Below are 19,251 nucleotides of genomic sequence, written 5' to 3' on the forward strand. Positions count from 1 at the left end.
AAATAGATTTTAAAAATCCTAAAATTCGTATGGAACTACAAAAGACCCAGAATAGCCAAAGCTATCTTCAGTAAAAAGGACAAAACTGAGAAATCATATTACCCAATTTCAAATTATACTACAGAGTTATGGTAACCAAAACAGCATGATACTTGTATAAAAACAGACACATAGACCAATGAAATACAATAGAAAACCCAGAAACAAATCCACACATCTTCAGTGAACTCATTTTCAACAATATTGCCAAGAACATACACTGGGGAAAAGACAGTCTCTTCAATAAATGGTGCTGGGTAAGCTGGATATCATTATGCAGAAGAATGACACTAGACCCCTACATTTCACGAGACACAAAAATCAAATTAAGATGGATTAAAGACTGAAATCTGGCTGAGCACAGTGGCTCATGCCTGTAATCCCAGCACTTTAAGAAACCAAGGTGGGTGGATAACTTGAGGTCAGGAGTTTGAGACCAGCCTGGCCAACATGGTAAAACCCTACCTCTACCAAAAAACACAAAAGTCAGCTGGGCATAGTGGTGCATGCCTGTAGTCCCAGCTACTCAGGAGGCTGAGGTGGGAGAATCACTTGGACCCGGGAGGTGGAGGTTGCGGTGAGCCAAGATAGTGCCAGTGCACCCCAGCCTGGGCAACAGAGTAAGAATCTGTCTCAAAAAAAGAAAGAGTCCACAGGAAAGATGGCAGAATAGGAACGGCTCTGGTGTGCAGCTCCCAGCAAGATCAATGCAGAAGGCAGGAGGATTTCCACATTGCTAACTGAGGGATCACAGCTCCTTGCTAGCAAGGGAACAAAACTGGATGGAGACTGAGTTTTACAAATTGACAGAAGCAGGCTTCAGAAAGTGGGTAATAACAAACTTCTCTGAGCTAAAGGAGAGATTTTTTGTCAGCACCAGGCCCACCCTACAAGAGCTCTTGAAAGAAGCACTAAAAATGGAAAGGAACAACCGGTATCAGCTGCTGCAAGAACATACTAAATTGTAAAGACCATTGGCGCTAGGAAGAAACTGCACCAACTAATGGGCAAAATATCCAGCTAACATCAAAATGGCAGGATCAAATTCACATATAACAATATTAACCTTAAATGTAAATGGGCTGATAGCCCTAATTAAAAGACACAGACTGGCAAACTGGATAAAGAGTCAAGACCCACTGGTGTGTTATATTCAGGAAACCTATCTCACATGCAAAGACACACATAGGCTCAAAATAAAGGGATGGAGGATGATTTACCAAGCAAATGGAAAGGAAAAAAAAAAGCAGGGGTTGCAGTCCTAGTCTCTCATAAAATAGACTTTAAACCATCAAAGATCAAAGGAGACAAGGAAGGCATTATATAATAGTAAAGGGCTCAATGCAACAAGAAGAACTAACTATCCTAAATATTTATGCCACCAATGCAGGAGCACCCAGATACATAAAGAAAGTTCTTAGAGACCTACAAAGAGACTTAGACTCCCACACAATAATAGTGGGAGACTTTAACACCTCACTGTCAATATTAGACAGATCAATGAAACAGTAAATTAACAAGGATATCCAGGACTTAAACTCAACTCTGGACCAAGCAGACCTAATAGACATCTACAGAACCTTCCACCCCAAATCAACAGAATATACATTCTTCTCAGCACCACACTGCACTTATTCTAAAATTGACAACATGATTGGAAGTAAAACACTCATCAGCAAATGCAAAAGAACAAAAATCATAACAGTCTCTCAGACCACAGTGCAATCAAATTAGAACTCAGGATTAAGAAACTCACTCAAGGATTCAGTGGCTCATGCCTGTAATCTCAGCACTTTGGGAGGCTGAGGCAGGTAGATTAAGAGGTCAGGAGATCAAGGCCATCCTGGTCAACATGGTGAAACCCCATCTCTACTAAACTATGAAAAAACTAGCCAGGTGTGGTGGTGCATGCCTGTAGTCCAAGCTACTCAGGAGGCTGAGGCAGGGGAATGGCTTGAACCTGGGAGGTGGAGGTTGCAGTGAGCTGAGATTGTGTCAACACACTCCAACCTGGCGACAGAGCAAAACTCCATATCAAAAAAACAAAAAACAAACAAACAAAGAAAAAAAAACTCACTCAAAACCACGCAACTATATGGAAACTGAACAACCTGCTCCTGAATGACTGCTGGATACATAACAAAATGAAGGCACAATTAAAGATGTTCTTTGAAACAAATGAGAATGAAGACACAACATCCCAGAATCTCTGGGACACATTTAGAGCAGTGTGTAGAGGGAAATTTGTAGCACTAAATGTCCACAAGAGAAAGCAGGAAAGATCTAAAATCAGCACCTTAATGTCACAATTAAATGAACTAGAGGAGCAAAAACAAACAAATTCAAAAGCCAGTAAAAGACAAGAAATAACTAAGATCAGAGCAGAACTGAAGGAGACAGAGACACAAAAAAACTCTTCAAAAAAATCAATGAATTCAGGGCTGGTTTTTTGAAAAGATCAACAAAATAGATTGACCACTAGCCAGACTAATAAAGAAGAAAAGACAGAAGAATCAAATTGATGCAATAAAAAATGATAAAGGTAATATCACTACTGATCCCATAGAAATACAAACCACCATCAGAGAATACTATAAACATCTCTATGCAAATAAAACAAAAAATCTAAAAGTAATGGATAAATTCCTGGACACTTACACCCTCCCAAGACTAAACCAGGAAGAAGCTGAATCCCTGAATAGACCAATAATAAGGTCTGAAATTGAGACAGCCATTAATAGCCTACCAACCAAACAAAGTCCAGGACCAGATGGGTTCACAGCCAAATTCTACCAGAGGTACAGAGGAGCTAGTACCATTCCTTCTGAAACTATTCCAAACAATACAAAAAGAGAGAATCCTCCCTAACTCATTTTATGAGGCCAACATCATTCTAATACCAAAACCTGGCAGAGACACAACTAAAAAAGAAAATTTCAGGCCAATATCCCTGATGAACATTGATGCAAAAATCCTCAATAAAATACTGGCAAACTGAATCCAACAGCACATCAAGAAGCTTATCCATCATGATCAAGGGGGCTTCATCCCTGGGATGCAAGGCTGGTTCAACATATGCAAATGAATACATGTAATCCATACATAAACAGAACCAAAGACAAAAAACACATGATTATCTATATAGATGCAGAGAAGGCCTTCCACAAAATTCAACAGCTCTTCATGCTAAAATCTCTCAATAAACTATGTATTGATGGAATGTATCTCAAAAGAGTAAGAGCTATTTATGACAAACCCACAGCCAATATCATACTGAATGGGCAAAAGCTGAAAGCATTCCCTTTGAAAATCAACACAAGACAAGGATGCCCTCTCTCACCACTCCTATTGAACCTAGTATTGAAAGTTCTGGCCAGGGAAATCAGGCCAGAGACAGAAATAAAGGAAATAGATAAAGAGGAAGTCAAATTGTCTCTATTTGCAGATGACATGATTGTATATTTAGAAGACCCCATCGTCTCAGCCCAAAAATCTCCTTAAGCTGATAAGCAACTTCAGCAAAGTCTCAGGAGACAAAATCAATGTGCAAAAATCACAAGCATTCCTATACACCAATAACAGACAAACCAAGAGTCAAATCATGAATGAACTCCCATTCACAATTGCTACAAAGAGAATTAAATATCTAGGAATATAAGGATATGAAGGACCTCTTCAAGGAGAACTACAAACCACTGCTAAAGGAAATAAGAGAACATAAACAGATGGAAAAACATTCCATGCTATGGTTAGGAAGAATCAATATTGTGAAAATGGCCATACTGCCCAAAGTAATCTATAGATTCAGTGTGATCCCCATCAAGCTAACATTGACTTTCTTTTACAGAATTGTAAAAAAAAAAAAAAAAAAACCTTAAATTTTATATGGAACCAAAAAAAAGCCTGCAGAGCCAAAACAATTCTAAGCAAAAAACATAGCGGGCAGCATCATGCTACCTGACTTCAAACTATAAAACAAGTCTCCAGTAATCAAAAAAGCAGAGTTCTGGTACCAAAACAGATACATAGACCAATGGAACAAAACAGAGGCATCAGAAATAATGCCACACATCTATAACCATCTTATCTTTGACAAAACTGACAAAAACAAGCAAAGGGGAAAGAATTCCCTGTTTAATAAATGGTGTTGGGAAAACTGGCTAGCCATATGCAGAAAGCTGAAACTGGATCCCTTCCTTACACCTTATACAAAAATTAACTCAAGATGTATTAAAGATTTAAATTTAAGACCTAAAACCATGCTAGAAGAAAACCTATGTGATACCATTCAGGACATAGGCATGGACAAAGACTTCACGACCAAAACACCAAAAGCGATGGCAACAAAAGCCAAAACTGACAAATGAGATCTAATTAAACTAAAGAGCTTCTGCACAGCAAAAGAAACTGTCATCAGAGTGAACAGGCAACCTATAGAATGGAAGAAAATGTTTGCAGTCTACCCATCTGACAAAGGGCTAATATCCAGAATCTACAAAGAACTTTAAAAAATTTACAGGAAAAAACCCCATCAAGAAGTGGGCAAAGGATATGAACAGACCCTTCTCAAAAGAAGACATTTATGCAGCCAAAAAACACATGAAAAAAAGCTCATCATCACTGGTCATTATAGAAATGCAAATCAAAACCACATTGAGATACCATCTCATGCCAGTTAGAATAGTCATCATTAAAAAGTGAGGATAAAACAGATACTGGAGAGGATATGGAGAAATAGGAACACTTTTACACGTTGATGGGAGTGTAAATTAGGTCAACCATTGTGGAAGACAGTGTGGTAATTCCTCAAGGTTCTAGAACCAGAATACCATTTGATCCAGCAATCCCATTACTGGGTATATACCCAAAGTATTATAAATTATTCCATTATAAAGACACATGCACAAGTATGTTTATTGCAACACTACTCACAATAGCAAGGACTTGGAACCACCCCAAATGCCCATCAATAATAGACTGGACTAAAAAAAAGTGGCACATATATACCATGGAATACTATGCAGCCATAAAAAGGATGAGTTCATGTCCTTTGCAGGGACACGGATGAAGCTGAAAACTATCATTCTCAGCAAACTAACACAAGAACAGAAAACGAAACACCACATGTTCTCACTCACAAGTGGGAGCTGAACAATGAGAACACATACACACAGGAAGGGGAATATCACTCACCAGGGCCTGTTGAGGGCTGGGAGGCTAGGGAAGGGATAGCATTAGGAGCAACACCTAATGTAGATGACAGGGTGATTAATGCAGCCAACCACCATGGCATATGTATAATGTATACCTACATAACAAACATGCATTTACCCCAGAACTTAAAGTACAATTTTTAAAAAGGAAAATAAATAAAAAAATGAAAACATGAAAAAAAGACTGAAATCTAAGACCTAAATGATGAAATTGCCACAAAAAAACATTGTGGAAACTCTTCAGGACACTGATCTGGGCAAAAATTTCTAAAGTAATACCCCACAAGCACAGGCAACCAAAGCAAAAATGGACAAGTGGAATCACATCAAGTTAAAAAGCTTTTGGGTCATGATGAAAGCAATCAACAAAATGAAGAATGGGAGAAAATATTTTGAAACTAACACTCTGACAACAGATTAATAGCCAGAATATATAGAGAGCTCAAACAACTCTGTAGGAAAAAATCTAATAGCCCAATCAAAAAATGGGCAGATTTCTTTGACATTTCTCAAAAGAAGACATACAATTGCCAAATAGGCATATGAAAAGGTGCTCAACATCACTGATCATCAGAGAAATGCAAATCAAAACTACAATGAGATATCATCTCACTCCAGCTAAAATGGTTCTTATCCAAAAGACAAGCAATAACAATTGCCAGCAAGAATGTGGAGAAAAGGGAACCCTTGTACAATGTTGGTGTAAACTAGTACAACCACTATAGAGAACAGTTTGGAGTTTCCTCAAAAAATTAAAAATAGAGATACCCTAAGATCCAGAAATTCCAGTGCTGGGTATATACCTGAGAGAAAGAAAATCAGTATATTGAAGAGATATCTTCACTCTCATGTTCACAATAACCATTATTCACAAATGCCAAGATTTGGAAGCAACCTAAGTGTCCATCAACAAATGAATGGATAAAGATAGTACTCCACTTATACACAACGGAGGACAATTCAGCCATGAAAAAAGCATGAGATCCTGTTATTTGTAATAACATGGAAGGAACTGGAGGTCATTATATTAAGTTGAAATAAGGCAGGCACAGAAAGACAGACATTACATGCTCTCACTTATTTGTGGGACCTAAAAATCAAACCAATTGAGCTAATGTCTGGGCCTTAGTAAATTTTGTACACTAAGTACTGGGAGCACAGCTTTTAAAATACATGATGAATGCTTTAATACAGGAATGAATAGAGGCACACAGTGGTTGAGTGTTCTTCTGATACATAGTATCTTCCTTGACACATCAGTACAACTCTCAACAGGTAAGTCTTCATGTTATGTTACCTTCTGAAAAAGTAAGTGGCAGAACATGCCTTCTATTATTTTCCTTTGCAGAACAAGACCAATTGCATTAGTTGGGACACAGTGCTGACTGCATTTGAGTCCCAAGCAATTACTAGTCTATTGCTATCACCACAGAGTCAGAGGGGATGACACACAGGGGCCCAGCAATCTCACCCAAGTCAACTCCACCAACTCTTCTGGCCACCCACGGTGTGTACAGTATGCTGCTAGGGAACAGGGTCATGACAATAAATACCACATGTGCCCTTGAGGAGCTCATCTCTGCCAAGGGAAACAGGCACAGAAACCCATAATGATGGTAGAGAGGAAAGAGGACCATAGGACTGTGTGAGGGGTATAGGAGGCACCCAGAGGAGGAAATGGTTACATCTGTGTGAGGAGGTTGGTAAGAAAATACTTTAACAGAAGAGGTGTATCTGGTTGGCCTTGGAAGGATGTGTAGAAGTCATCTAGCGGGCACAGGTACACTCCAGGCAGAGGGAATTGCATGGGTAAAGATCTGTAGGTGTGGCTTGTTGTGATAGATTTCAAGTATTCTGGAATGAGGACAGCCATGGAGACAAGGGCAAGTGAAAGGAGATTTAATAGATTTCATGTCAATGCCTCCACTTGAGTTTCTGATAAAAACCTAGAACCCTTGGACTCTCCGATAATACTGATTAAGTTGTTTATTAGGAATCATAAACAACATAGAATATGAACTCACAGGAGGTCAGCAAAGGGGTATGTGCAATCTTTTGCTACTGGCTACAGCTGCAACCCCGCCTCCTTCATCAGCACATAAACATTTCAACAGCCTGGCTGAATGACTGCTGTGCAGGGCAGGGAAGTGCCAGGCACACAGCCCAGCAAACAGCAGCACGCAACTGAAAGGAAGACTCAGAGGATACAGTCGAGGAAGAAAAGTGGCGATGGACCTCATCCCAAATTTGGCAGTGGAAACCTGGCTTCTCCTGGCTCTCAGCCTGGTGCTCCTCTATCTGTGAGTAACTATCCAGGCTCCTCTCCTGTGTTTCCTTGGAATTGGAGTGCTAATCAGGCCCCTTTTCCCTTATCTGCTTTGAAGATCAAAAGAGATGTTCAAGGAGAAATAGCTTAAGTGTTGGATGCTACAAACACATAGAGGTTATTATTGATCTTATGCAGCTCTATGAAGGAATAAATAAGCATTTCTCCCATCCACTTTCTAATTTTGGTGACTAGGAAAGTTTAGGGACAGCATTTGGTGGTGGGAATGATCTGATTAGCTTAGATTCCACCTAGACTTATCAATGAAAACACGGCAGAGGCTGATTACGAACTACTGAACATGACAGCCAGTGTGATCCTCATCCCCTTCCCAGGCTCTGGGGATTCTGGGAACAGGAGGGAGTGGCTTGGGTTTTTGTCTCATTATCTTCATTTTCTGGGTTCTGTGTCTGCTGGGAGAGATGTGTAGAAGTATTGTCCTCTTGGACCTGGTGGTTCCTGCTCCCCTGCCTTCTACTCCAAGGTGTCATTTATGTAAGGCACCAGGGAACACCAAGACTTCATGGGAAGCTGTCCCTTGGTTCTTCCCTCTTTCCTCTGCCACACCCTGGAAAATCCGCTCTATTCTATGACTCAATCCTCCACCCTGTCATACACTGAACTATTTACCTTGCAATGATTAATCTCTAGAGCAAAGGAGACTTGGAGAAACTTTTGAAGTTTTATTCTTTGCTTTAATCTTTTTCCTCCAGTCTCTCAGAGGTTAGGATTAATGTAGAGCTTTGTTTCTCACCTAATGGGAATCTGCTAGCAGCCCAAAAAGGCAGGAGCTGTGAAAGCCAATTGAGATTTTACACATTTTTCCCCTTTATGTTACAGTACAGGAGGATAAACCCCCTCAGTGGTGGGATTCCTGGCATCCTAGAGCAGGTAGAGAGAAGAGTTACTTTCCACTGTGGGCAGTGGAGGCTCAACCTGTCACATCTGACTTCTACCTCAAGTTGACTTTTATTAAGAGAAGAGAGAACCACAATGACATGAAAATAGAAAATATAAACCTCATTTTCTCTCTTTCACAGATAGCTTAGGAATTCAATGAGTTGTGGCAACATGGTTTCCATTTTCTAACATTTTTAAATGAATTGATATGGTCTAAATTCATTCATTTTTAAACCAGATATTTTTGGAGATAGACTATGTCCAGCATGTTCCTTCTGGATGATAAGAGGGCTATTAGTTCAGTATTTGTGAAAATAAGTGTGGGTAAAATAATCTCACTTTTCCAGACTAATGTCAGGAATATTAGTCTAACGCACAAATGTGTATCTCTAAGACAAGACTGCATATGTCTTTTTAAATACACCTGCCTGACAGCTTAATACCTCCTTTTTGAATATACCTGCTTAGCAGGTTATCTTAACCTCTCAGGGCAGGGAAGTAAGCAAGACTGTGAGCCAGTGATAATAGCAAAAGCATCCAGGTAGGATCAGCATGAAGTGAGAAAATATTCCTCAGCTCTCAGGGTACAACTCCAAAGAGATATTCATGGGTCCTGGCCCCACAGTGGAGGTCACTCGAAGGGCAAACAGGTTGATGTCTTATCTGCTTCAAGCCTGGACACGGGGCACCATCTGTGTCACTCTGTGTGTGGTCTACCATGTTGTGGGGCTGTCCCTACAGATTTGGGCAGCTGGGTAGACAATACCTTAGCCTTAGACAATGCTAGTGCAGCCAAGCAGTCAGAAACTGTAGTGTAGACCATGTCCTCCTTAGGCCAACAGGATTATGTGCAATAGATGACTGGCTTTTCTGTTAGCCTCTTCATTGGAACCAAAAGCAGCATTACTCTACCAAACAAGGACAGCTGGAAAGAAACTAAAGACTTTGCCCAGCTCACCCTCTGCCTTGACATAGTACCATGTGAGTCTAGACACTCGCCAAGATCTTTCCTCAGGGGCCAATGCTGCTTACACATTAACTCAATAGCTTGTCCACACCTGAGAGATCAGGTAACCTGTTTAAAGTTCAGGAGCAGAGATTAGTGTCATTGATTTGCCATGGCTGTGACAACAAAGGAGGGAACGGATGTGGGAAAACCCAAGGCCACGCTGGTGTTGGCAGGTGATGCATGCACTTCCACTAAATATTCTGGGGCAGAGGCCATATGTGTGACTGGGCCTGCTCAAATTGTCCCTGCTGGGTCCTCGAAACTCCGCCCTTCATGTAATTCCTTGGTTTTATCACATGGTATGAGTCACTGGATTTTTACAAAATGTTTGGAACCTATACGGCCTTAAAGGCTGAACTCTAAAGAAGGGCAAACAAGGTCTTAATACAACTCTCTGGGACATTTTATCTTAACTTATATGCCATACTGCATCTTTTGCTATCAACCAGAAGGTATCGGGACTTTGAAAGGCCCCTCTCTTTTAGCTGAAGGCACATATGAGGCATGTGGATTCTTTTATATACATCATCCTTGTCAGCCACATTTTTGTAGTTTGCCTCTCTGGAGCCAACCTTATGGGACTAGCAGCTTCACAGCTGAATCAGAGTCTGGCAACCCCTTCCTTCAGCCTCTCTTCTTCCTCCAGTTTTCCATTCCTCAGTCACAACAGAGGGGGAAGGTCTACAAGGACCCAGAACCCTCAGTTGGAAGAGTTTGCACATGATTCATGAAAGATGAGTTGCAGGCAGGCCTGCCATAGCGAATGCCAGGCTTTATGGGTTTTTCCTCAGAGATAGTTCCTGTACAGAGGCAGTGAACTGACTGCTGTCTGACTAACCACCTTGAAAAAGATGAGTGTGCCTGGTACTGTGCTTCTCAGGTGAGTATTACCTGAGAAGTATTAGTTGTTGGTTCTTCTGCACACCATCATTCAAGGACATATGGGTCAACCATCCTCCTCAATAACTCAAATCAACCACATCATCTGACCACAGACACTGAGGTGTAGCTGAAGAGTGCCCACATTTCCATAAGGCTGATAGAAGCCATGAACACAGTTGTCAATCTGTAGAAACAAGGACTCCATGACTCCTCCAAGGCCTCTCTGTGAATCAAGCTTTAAGAAAGGCCAGATCCAAAAATAGAGTCAGAGCTTAGAGGAAAGAAAAAGTATAAAAGTCTCTGAGCAAATTGTAAGGGCAGTGTCACCATAGGCTTTTGGTGGCCCTCTATCATTGAGTGGATGCAGTGATGTAAAATCTCATCATTGGTGCAGAAGACAAAAAAATGTTACCCATTCTACCTAGGATGACAATCCCCAAATCAGGGAAGAGTGCACTTACTAAATAGACATAAGGGAATAAAGTACCCTGGAAGAATTCCCGCTTGAACCTCTCAGGAGCACTCATGTTTGAGGACATTTATCAAGTATTCACTCCAGGATTGGGATCATGAAGACTTCAGCTGCTTTCAGTGAATCATTGAGATTTTGGGGGGTCTCAGAGTCAGGGAAGGATCTGATGAGTGAATGCAATTACTGACATTAGAGTTGCTGTTATTATTTATCATGTACATATTAACTCCTTCTCTTGACCATCCAAGTTCCTCAGTCAGTAACTGATCAGCCCTCCAATCTATAGTCACAATCCCTATGACCTCATTGCTGTTTCACTTCATAGATATGGGACCCGTTCACATGGAATTTTTAAGAAACTGGGAATTCCAGGACCCACACCTCTGCCTTTTGTTGGAAATGTTTTGTCCTATCGTCAGGTGAGTTGTTTGAGCTTCCTCTTTTGCTTCTTATGGTTGCAAACATCAGCTTAGTTCCATCAGTAAAAATGCCCCTCCTTGGGAGGGAGTTCTGAGGCTTCACATTTTCAGAAATGGTGGGACTGGGCATGGTGGGTCATGCCTGTAATCTCAGCACTTTGTGAGGCCAAGACTGGAAATCACTTGAGTCCAGGAATTTGAGACCAGCATGGGCAACACAGTGAGACCCCCATCTCTAAAAAGAAAACATTACCTGGGCATGATATAGTAGCCCAAGCCTGTAGTCTGAGCTACTGTAAATGCTGAGGTGGGAGAATTGCATGAACCCAGGAAGTCAAGGCTGCATTGATCGCGTCACTGCACTCCACCTTGGTCAACAGAGCAAGATTGTTTCAAAAAAAGAAAGAAAAGAAAAGAAAAGAAAAGAAAGAGAAAGAAGAAAGAAGGAAGGAAGGAGAAAGAAAGAAGAAAGAAAGAAAGAGAAAGAAAGAAAAGAAAAGAAAGAACAAAAAGAAATGGTGTGTAGACTCCACCCAGAGCATGGCCAGGTTTACCCCAGGGCTTTCTTGCTAATTCTCAGGAGCCTCAGGTTTCCCTCAGTTGAACAGCCCTGATCTCAAGTAGATCAGCACTTGACGTAGACCTGATGTGCAGATTCTGTGGCACCAGAAAAAGTATTTTCTTTTTGTTCCGTGCAGGTTCTCAGGAAGGTACAGTCATACTTAGTTAGTATTAAGAGAAAAGCAGGAAGGGGGGGCCCTGGTAGTGGCTCATTATCTGTGTGCACCAGATTCAAACTTGCCTCTTTGTAGCAAGAGCTCATGAGCAGCCTTTTCCCCCCTATTCCTCCTGGACAGTTTTAAAACTTTAGTTTATAAGGCAACTTAAGTATTCACCATCAGGAAATTTGCACCTACTTGAATTTTCTCAAGAACAGCTAAATTCTCTAGGTGTATTTCCATGGCTCTACCCCAGCTGTTAAAACATCTTTTGCAGATTTGAAAGAACAAGAGGGTTCTGCTTGACTTCTTTTCCTTCAAAGGCTGCACCCTATGGGCGAGTCTGAGCAGGGAGTGGATGTAACTGAGATGAGATGGTGGTTGTCTATCAACCTAAGATATTTAAGCACAAAATCAATTTGGTGTGTGTGTGTGTGTGTGTGTGTGTGTGTGTGTGTGTGTGTGTTTTTCTTTACACAAAGATGCGACCACTTATGAAAAATCATTAGAAAGGCAATAATTTGTGAAAATTATTAAATATTTAATTTTACTGAACAGAATGTCATATGTGCCACATGGACTGTGTACTGTGGCCGAGCCTTTGTGGCTACCCTGGTCTTACGCTTTGCCCAGGGTCTGGCCCCTGGAGGAAAAGTCACAGCTCATATCCAGAAGGCCAGCAACAGCAAGCTGCTCTCTGGCCCAGATTTCCTATCCTGTGTACCTGAAGCTTGTTTCCCAGATTCTAACTCTCACAACTGAAGCCTCTGTTTTCTGATTACTGTTTGAGAATTCTACACAATTTTACCCTTGATAAAAGCAGTAATTCCTTCTTCATCTTTTCCAGATCAACTGATCTGGAAAATGTTGTAGTAGAATGACATTTCTGGGACCTTATTTTACATAGTTAAAATATCACTGCTGAATCTTAGCAAGAGGGAGGTTTGCTTTTAAGTTTCAGAAATGAAAACTCAGAGCACATATTGTAATTTTCTGGGTGTGATGTGAAGAGGCAGCATTTCTCTAAATTTTCTGTGTTAAGCTAGAAAACTGGTAAGGAAGTCCAGGCCTCCTTTACAAGAGCCCCTGAAGGAAGCATTAAACCTGAAAAGGAACAACCAGTACCAGCTACTACAAAAACATACCAAATTGTAAAGACCATCAACACTATGAAGAAACTGCATCAACTAATGGGCAAAACAAACAGCTAGCATCAAAATGGCAGGATCAAGTTAACACATAACAATTTTAACCTTAAATGTAGATGGGCTAAATGTCCCAATCAAAAGACACAGACTGGCAAACCGGATAAAGAGTCAAGACTCCTTGTTGTGCTGTATTCAGGAGACACATCTCACATGCAAAGACACACATGGGCTCAAAATAAAGGAATGGATTTACCAAGCAAATGGAGAGCAAAAAAAGCAGGTGTTACAATCCTAGTCCCTAATAAAACAGACTTTAAACCAACAAAGATCAAAAGAGACAAAGAAGGGCATTACATAACGGTAAAGGGATCAATGCAACAAGAACAGCTTACTATCCTAAATATATATATATACCCAGTGCAAGACACCCAGATACATAAAGCAAGTTCTTAATGACCTACAAAGAGACTTAGACTCCCACACAATAATACTGGGAGACTTTAACAGTCTACTGTCAATATTAGACAGATCAATGAGACAGAAAATTAACAAGGATATCCAGGACTTAAACTCAGTTCTGGACCAAGTGAAACCTAATAGACATCTATAGAACTCTCCACCCCACACCCACAGAATATACATTCTTCTCCATACATCGCACTTACCCTAAAATTGACCACATAATTGGATGTAAATCACTCCTCAGCAAATGCAAATTAATGGAAATCATAACAAACAGTCTCTCAAACCACTGAGCAATCAAATTAGAATTCTGGATTGAGAAACTCACTGAAAACCACACAACTACATGGAAACTGAACAACCTGCTCCTGAATGACTACTGGATAAATAACGAAATGAATGCAGAAATGAAGATGTTCTTTGAAACCAATGAGAATGAAGAAACAATGTACCAGAATGTCTGGGACACATTTAAAGCAGTGTGTAGAGGGAAATTTATAGCACTAAGTGCCCACATGAGAAGTGAGGAAAGATCTAAAATCGACACCCTAATGTCATGATTAAAAGAACTAGAGGAGCAAGAGCAAACAAATTCAAAAGCTAGCAGAAGACAAGAAATAAGTAAGGTCAGAGCAGAACTGAAGGAGACAGAGACACAAAAAACCCTTCAAAAACATCAATGAATTCATGAGCTGCTTTATGAAAAGATCAACAAAATAGATAGAACACTAGCCAGACTAATAAAAAAGAAAAGAGAGAAGAATCAAATAGATACAATAAAAAATGATAAAGGGGATATCACCACCTATCCCATAGAAATATAAACTACCATCAGAGATTACTACAAACATCTCTATGCACATGAACCAGCAAACCTAGAAGAAATGGATAAATTCCTGGACACTTACACCCTACCAAGACTAAACCAGGGAGAAGTTGAATCCCTGAATAGACCAATAAGAAGGTCTTACATTGAGACAGCAATTGATAGCCTACCAACTAAAAAAAGTCCAAGACCAGATGGGTTCACAGCAGAATTCTGTCAGAGGTACAAAAAGGAGCTGGTACCATTCTTTCTGAAACTAATCCAAACAATACAAAAAGAGAGAATCCTCTCCAACTAATTTTATAAGACCAACATCATCCTGATAACAAAACCTGGCAGAGACACAACTAAAAAAGAAAATTTCAGGCCAATATCCATAATGGACATTGATATGAAAATCCTCAATAAAATACTGGCAAAATGAATCTAACAGCACATCAAGAAGCTTATCCATCACAATCAAGTCAACTTCATCCCTGGGATGAAAGGCTGCCTCAGCACACACAAATCTATGAATGTAATCCATCACATAAACAGAACCAAACACAAAAACCACATGATTATCTATATAGATGCAAAGAAGGCCTTTGACAAAATTTAACAGCCCTTTATGCTAAAAACACTCAATAAACTAGGTATCAATGGAAAGTATCTCAAAATAATAAGAGCTATTTATTACAAACACACAGCCAATATCATACTGAATGGGCAAAAACTGGAAGCATTCCCTTTGAAAACCAGCACAAGACAAGGATGCCCTCTCTCACTACTCCTATTCAATATAGTATTGGAAGTTCTGGCCAGGGCAATCAGGCAAAAGAAAGAAATAAGGGGTATTCAATTAGGAAAAGAGAAAGTCAAATTGCCTCTATTTGCAGATGACATGATTGTATATTTGGAAGACGCCATCATCACAGCCCAAAATCTCCTTAAGCTAAGTCTAAGCAACTTCAGCAAAGTCTCAGGAGACAAAATCAATGTGCAAAAATCACAAGCATTCCTATACACCAATAACAGACAAACAGAAAGCCAAATCATGAGTGAACTCCCATTCACAATTGCTACAAAGAGAATAAAATACATAGGAATACAACTAACAAGGGATGTGAAGGACGTCTTCAAGGAGAACTACAAACTACTGCTCAAGGAAATAAGAGAGGACATAAACAAATGGAAAAATATTCCATGCTCATGGTTAGGAAGAATCAGTATCACGAAAATGGCCATACTGCCCAAGTAATTTATAGATTCAGTGTGATCCCCAACAAGCTACCATTGACTTTCTTTACAGAATTGGAAAAACCACCTTAAACTTCATATGGAACCAAAAAAGAGCCCACATAGCCAAGACAATCCTAAGAAGAAAAAAAAAAAAAGAAAAAGAAAAGAAACAAAGCTGGAGGCATTACTCTACCTGGCTTCAAACTATACTACAAGGCTACAGTAATCAAAACAGCATGATACTCATACCAAAACAGAGATATAGAGCAATGGAACAGAACTGATGCCTCAGAAGTAACGCTACACATCTACAACCATCTGATCTCTGAAAAACCTGACAAAAATAAGCAATGGGGAAAGGATTCCCTGTTTAATAAATGGTGTTGGGAAAACTGGCTAGCCATATGCAGAAAGCTAAAACTGGATCCTTCCTTACACCTTATACAAAAATTAACTCCAGATGGATTAAAGATTTAAACATAAAATCTAATACCACAAAAACCCTAGAAAAAAACCAAGGCAATACCATTCAGGACACAGGCATAGGCAAGGACTTCATGACGAAAACACCAAAAGCAATGGCAACAAAAGCCAAAATATTACAAATGGGATCTAATTAAACTTAAGAGCTTCTGCAGAGCAAAAGAAACTATCGTTAGAGTGAACCAGCAACCAACAGAATGGAAAAAATTTTTGCAATCTACCCATCTGACAAAGCGCTAATATCCAGAATCTACAAATAACAAACAAACTTATAAGAGAAAAACCAAAAACCCCATCAAAAAGTGGGCAAAGGATATGAACAGACACTTCTCAAAAGAAGACATTAATGCAGTCAACAAACATATGAAAAAGCTCATCTTCACTGGTCATTAGAGAAATGCAAATCAAAACCACATTGAGATACCATCTCACACCAGTTAGAATGGTGATCATTAAAAAATCAGGAGACAGATGCTGGAGAGGATGTAGGGAAACAGGAACACTTTTACACTGTGGTTGGAGTGTAAATTAGTTCAACAATTGTGAAAGACAGTGTGGCGACTCCTCAAGGATCTAGAACTAGAAATACCATTTGATCCAGCAATCCCATTACTGGGTATATACCCAAACGATTATAAATCATTCTATTATAAAGATACATGCACACGTATGTTTATTGAGGCACTGTTTACAATAGTAAAGACTTGGAACCACCACAATTGCCCATCAATGATAGACTGGGTAAAGAAAATGTAGCACATATACACCATGGAATCCTAGGCAGCCATAAAAATGGATGAGTTCATGTCTTTTGCAAGGACATGGATGAAGCTGGAAACCATCATTCTCAGTAAACTAACACAAGAACAGAAAACCAAACACTGCATGTTCTCACTCATAAGTGGGCGTTGAACAATGAGAACACATGGACACAGGGAGGGGAACATCACACAGTGGGGCCTATTGGTGGGTTGGGCAACTACAGGAGGGATAGCTGGGGGTGAAGGGACTGGGAGGGATAACGTTAGGAGAAATACCTAATTTAGATAACAGGGGGATGGATGCAGCAAACCACCATGGCACGTGTATACTTATGTAACAAACCTGCACATTCTGAACATGTACCACAGAACTTAAAGTATAATAAAAAAAAAGGAAGTCCATTTTTTGATTTGCTCACTCACTCACTCACTCAGTCACTCATTTTATCACTCAACAACATGTCTTAGACTTATCTAAATCTGCAAGACTAAAAAAGTCCCTGGTTTCTTTTAACTTTCTAATTATGCTAGAAATCTAGAGAGAGCACATGAGATAAATGAAAAGGATACTGATGGAAGAGATAAAAAATTATGCATTCCCTGCAGATACTCACTTTTCCTCAGCCTCAATTTGGCCCCTGCCATTGCAGGGGGTTAGAAGACTTTAGAGAGAATAAAAGAAAAAGCAAAAATACATCAGAAAAACAAAGAGTTACTTACAAGTCATAGACAAGCGTGAGTACTTCAGTACTTGGAGAAAATTCAAGAGTGACTTTAAATTCCCCATTTCAAATATATTCTCTGTTTTCTTGCCTTTCCCTTAAAATGTCTCTGAATAAGCTTCCTCTAACACCAGTGAAAGATAGCAGGCCTGATTTCACTGGATGCACCTGTTTTCAGTCCCAGTTAGAGGTAGGGTTCATTCTACTTAAAATAATAATCAAATTGTATTTTGTTTCTCCTCACAGGGTATCTGGAAATTTGACTCAGAATGTCATAAAAAGTATGGGAAAATGTGGGGGTGAGTATTCTGGAAACCTCCATTGGATAGATCTGCTTCTGTGATGAGGTTACCCCACTGCACGGTGGATAGTCTCTGTCCAGGGCTTCATGGGATGAACCTCTTGTCAACCTAAATACAGTGAGAGGTTCTCTGAAAGAAGACAATAATTATTTAGAGTATTGCAGTGGGAATCTGCATGCCATTTGCAAATTCAGGGAGGTAAAGCAAGACAAAGATGCTCCATGTGAGGAGGATTTCATAACTGTTCTAAGATAATTACTGTTAGTTGCAAAGATCAATAACAAGGGTGGTGCCACACCAAGGTTGAACAGGCAGTTGCTGGGCAGGTGTCCTTGCTGAAATATTTTTGTGTAAAGGTTGAAATGGCCTTTGTGCAAAGTTGTGTTTTTTGTAGAGTCTTGTGATAGTTTTGTTACTAGAAACACAAGCATGAGAATCCTCTCTTCAGAGCCTTCTTGGGATTTGTCAGGGTTAAAAAAATAGTGACATCACTTTGGTTCTGACAATGTTCACACCCGCTATTGTAATATTTTCAAGGCTTGTTCTACCAAGGATCCCATATGTCACCAGGTGTCAAGGTCTTCAGTCTGAACTAGGCTGGGAGCATTGTGGTTACAACTCTTCTCCAGGCTTTGTTGGCTCAGGGACTCCCAGCATTGCCTTCTGTCCAGTGGCCGCCTATTCCCTTTTTCTTTCTTTCTTCCTTAGGTGCCCTTTTCTCACATGCATTGTCTCAGACTTTTATAATATGTGCTCATAAATGCATGGCATCATCTCCTTCCCACATCGATTCACTTCCAATTAAAAGCCTAAACTCTTTCATTTAGACATTGGATTTAACAGGTGCTTTTGAAAGAAGAGTTGAGAGATAACAGAGAACAGATTGGGATATCACTGATGCTTCACTTTTTTAAACTTTCTCTTCAAGTATGGAATTTTTGGTTCTGCTTTGCTTTTTAAATTTAAGCCAAGACTTTTTAATAGAAGGGTATACAAGTACTTACTGGTTTATACCATTTTGTTTACTTTGAAGAAGAGATGCTGAATATTCTTAAACCATTATGTTCCCTGGGGGCTGATGGACTGTGATTTTATCAGGTGGCCTCAGCCAATTGCAGCAGCTGTTCCCTGTCAGAAGTGCTAGAGAAACTTGGTGAGAGCAGTGGAAGAGGTGCAGTGGTGTGTTTGTTCACTAGAAGCAAGTGGGAGAAGGTTTTGCCTCTTTATGCTTCGTCATCTTCTCTCACCAAGTCCTTAGAAACCGCAGTGCCGGCTGCGGGGTGCTGTGGAGCTGGCACGGCCCATACAGGCAACACGACTGAGTAAGGAGAACACACAGCTCGGGAT

The 19,251-nt window shown here is 40.1% G+C and overlaps 2 protein-coding genes across 3 annotated transcripts in view; one reads left to right on the forward strand and one right to left on the reverse strand.

Annotated features, from left to right (window-relative positions):
* The window catches only part of ZSCAN25 (zinc finger and SCAN domain containing 25), a 173,309-nt gene that overhangs the window by 34,386 nt on the left and 119,672 nt on the right, over positions 1–19,251 (reverse strand). The gene's annotated exons all lie outside the window — the stretch shown is intronic.
* The window catches only part of CYP3A90 (cytochrome P450 family 3 subfamily A member 90), a 32,039-nt gene continuing 20,165 nt past the window's right edge, over positions 7,378–19,251 (forward strand). The window contains exons 1-3 of the mRNA XM_012455549.2: positions 7,378–7,552; positions 11,167–11,260; positions 17,849–17,901. Coding sequence (XP_012310972.2) covers positions 7,482–7,552; positions 11,167–11,260; positions 17,849–17,901 — 218 coding nt within the window. The 5' untranslated portion in view covers positions 7,378–7,481. The remainder of the gene's footprint in view (positions 7,553–11,166; positions 11,261–17,848; positions 17,902–19,251) is intronic.

The sequence above is a fragment of the Aotus nancymaae genome, unplaced genomic scaffold, assembly GCF_030222135.1.
Source record: "Aotus nancymaae isolate 86718 unplaced genomic scaffold, 86718_ANA_hifiasm-v0.15.2.pri h1tg000015l_0, whole genome shotgun sequence".
Classification (NCBI taxonomy): domain Eukaryota; kingdom Metazoa; phylum Chordata; class Mammalia; order Primates; family Aotidae; genus Aotus; species Aotus nancymaae.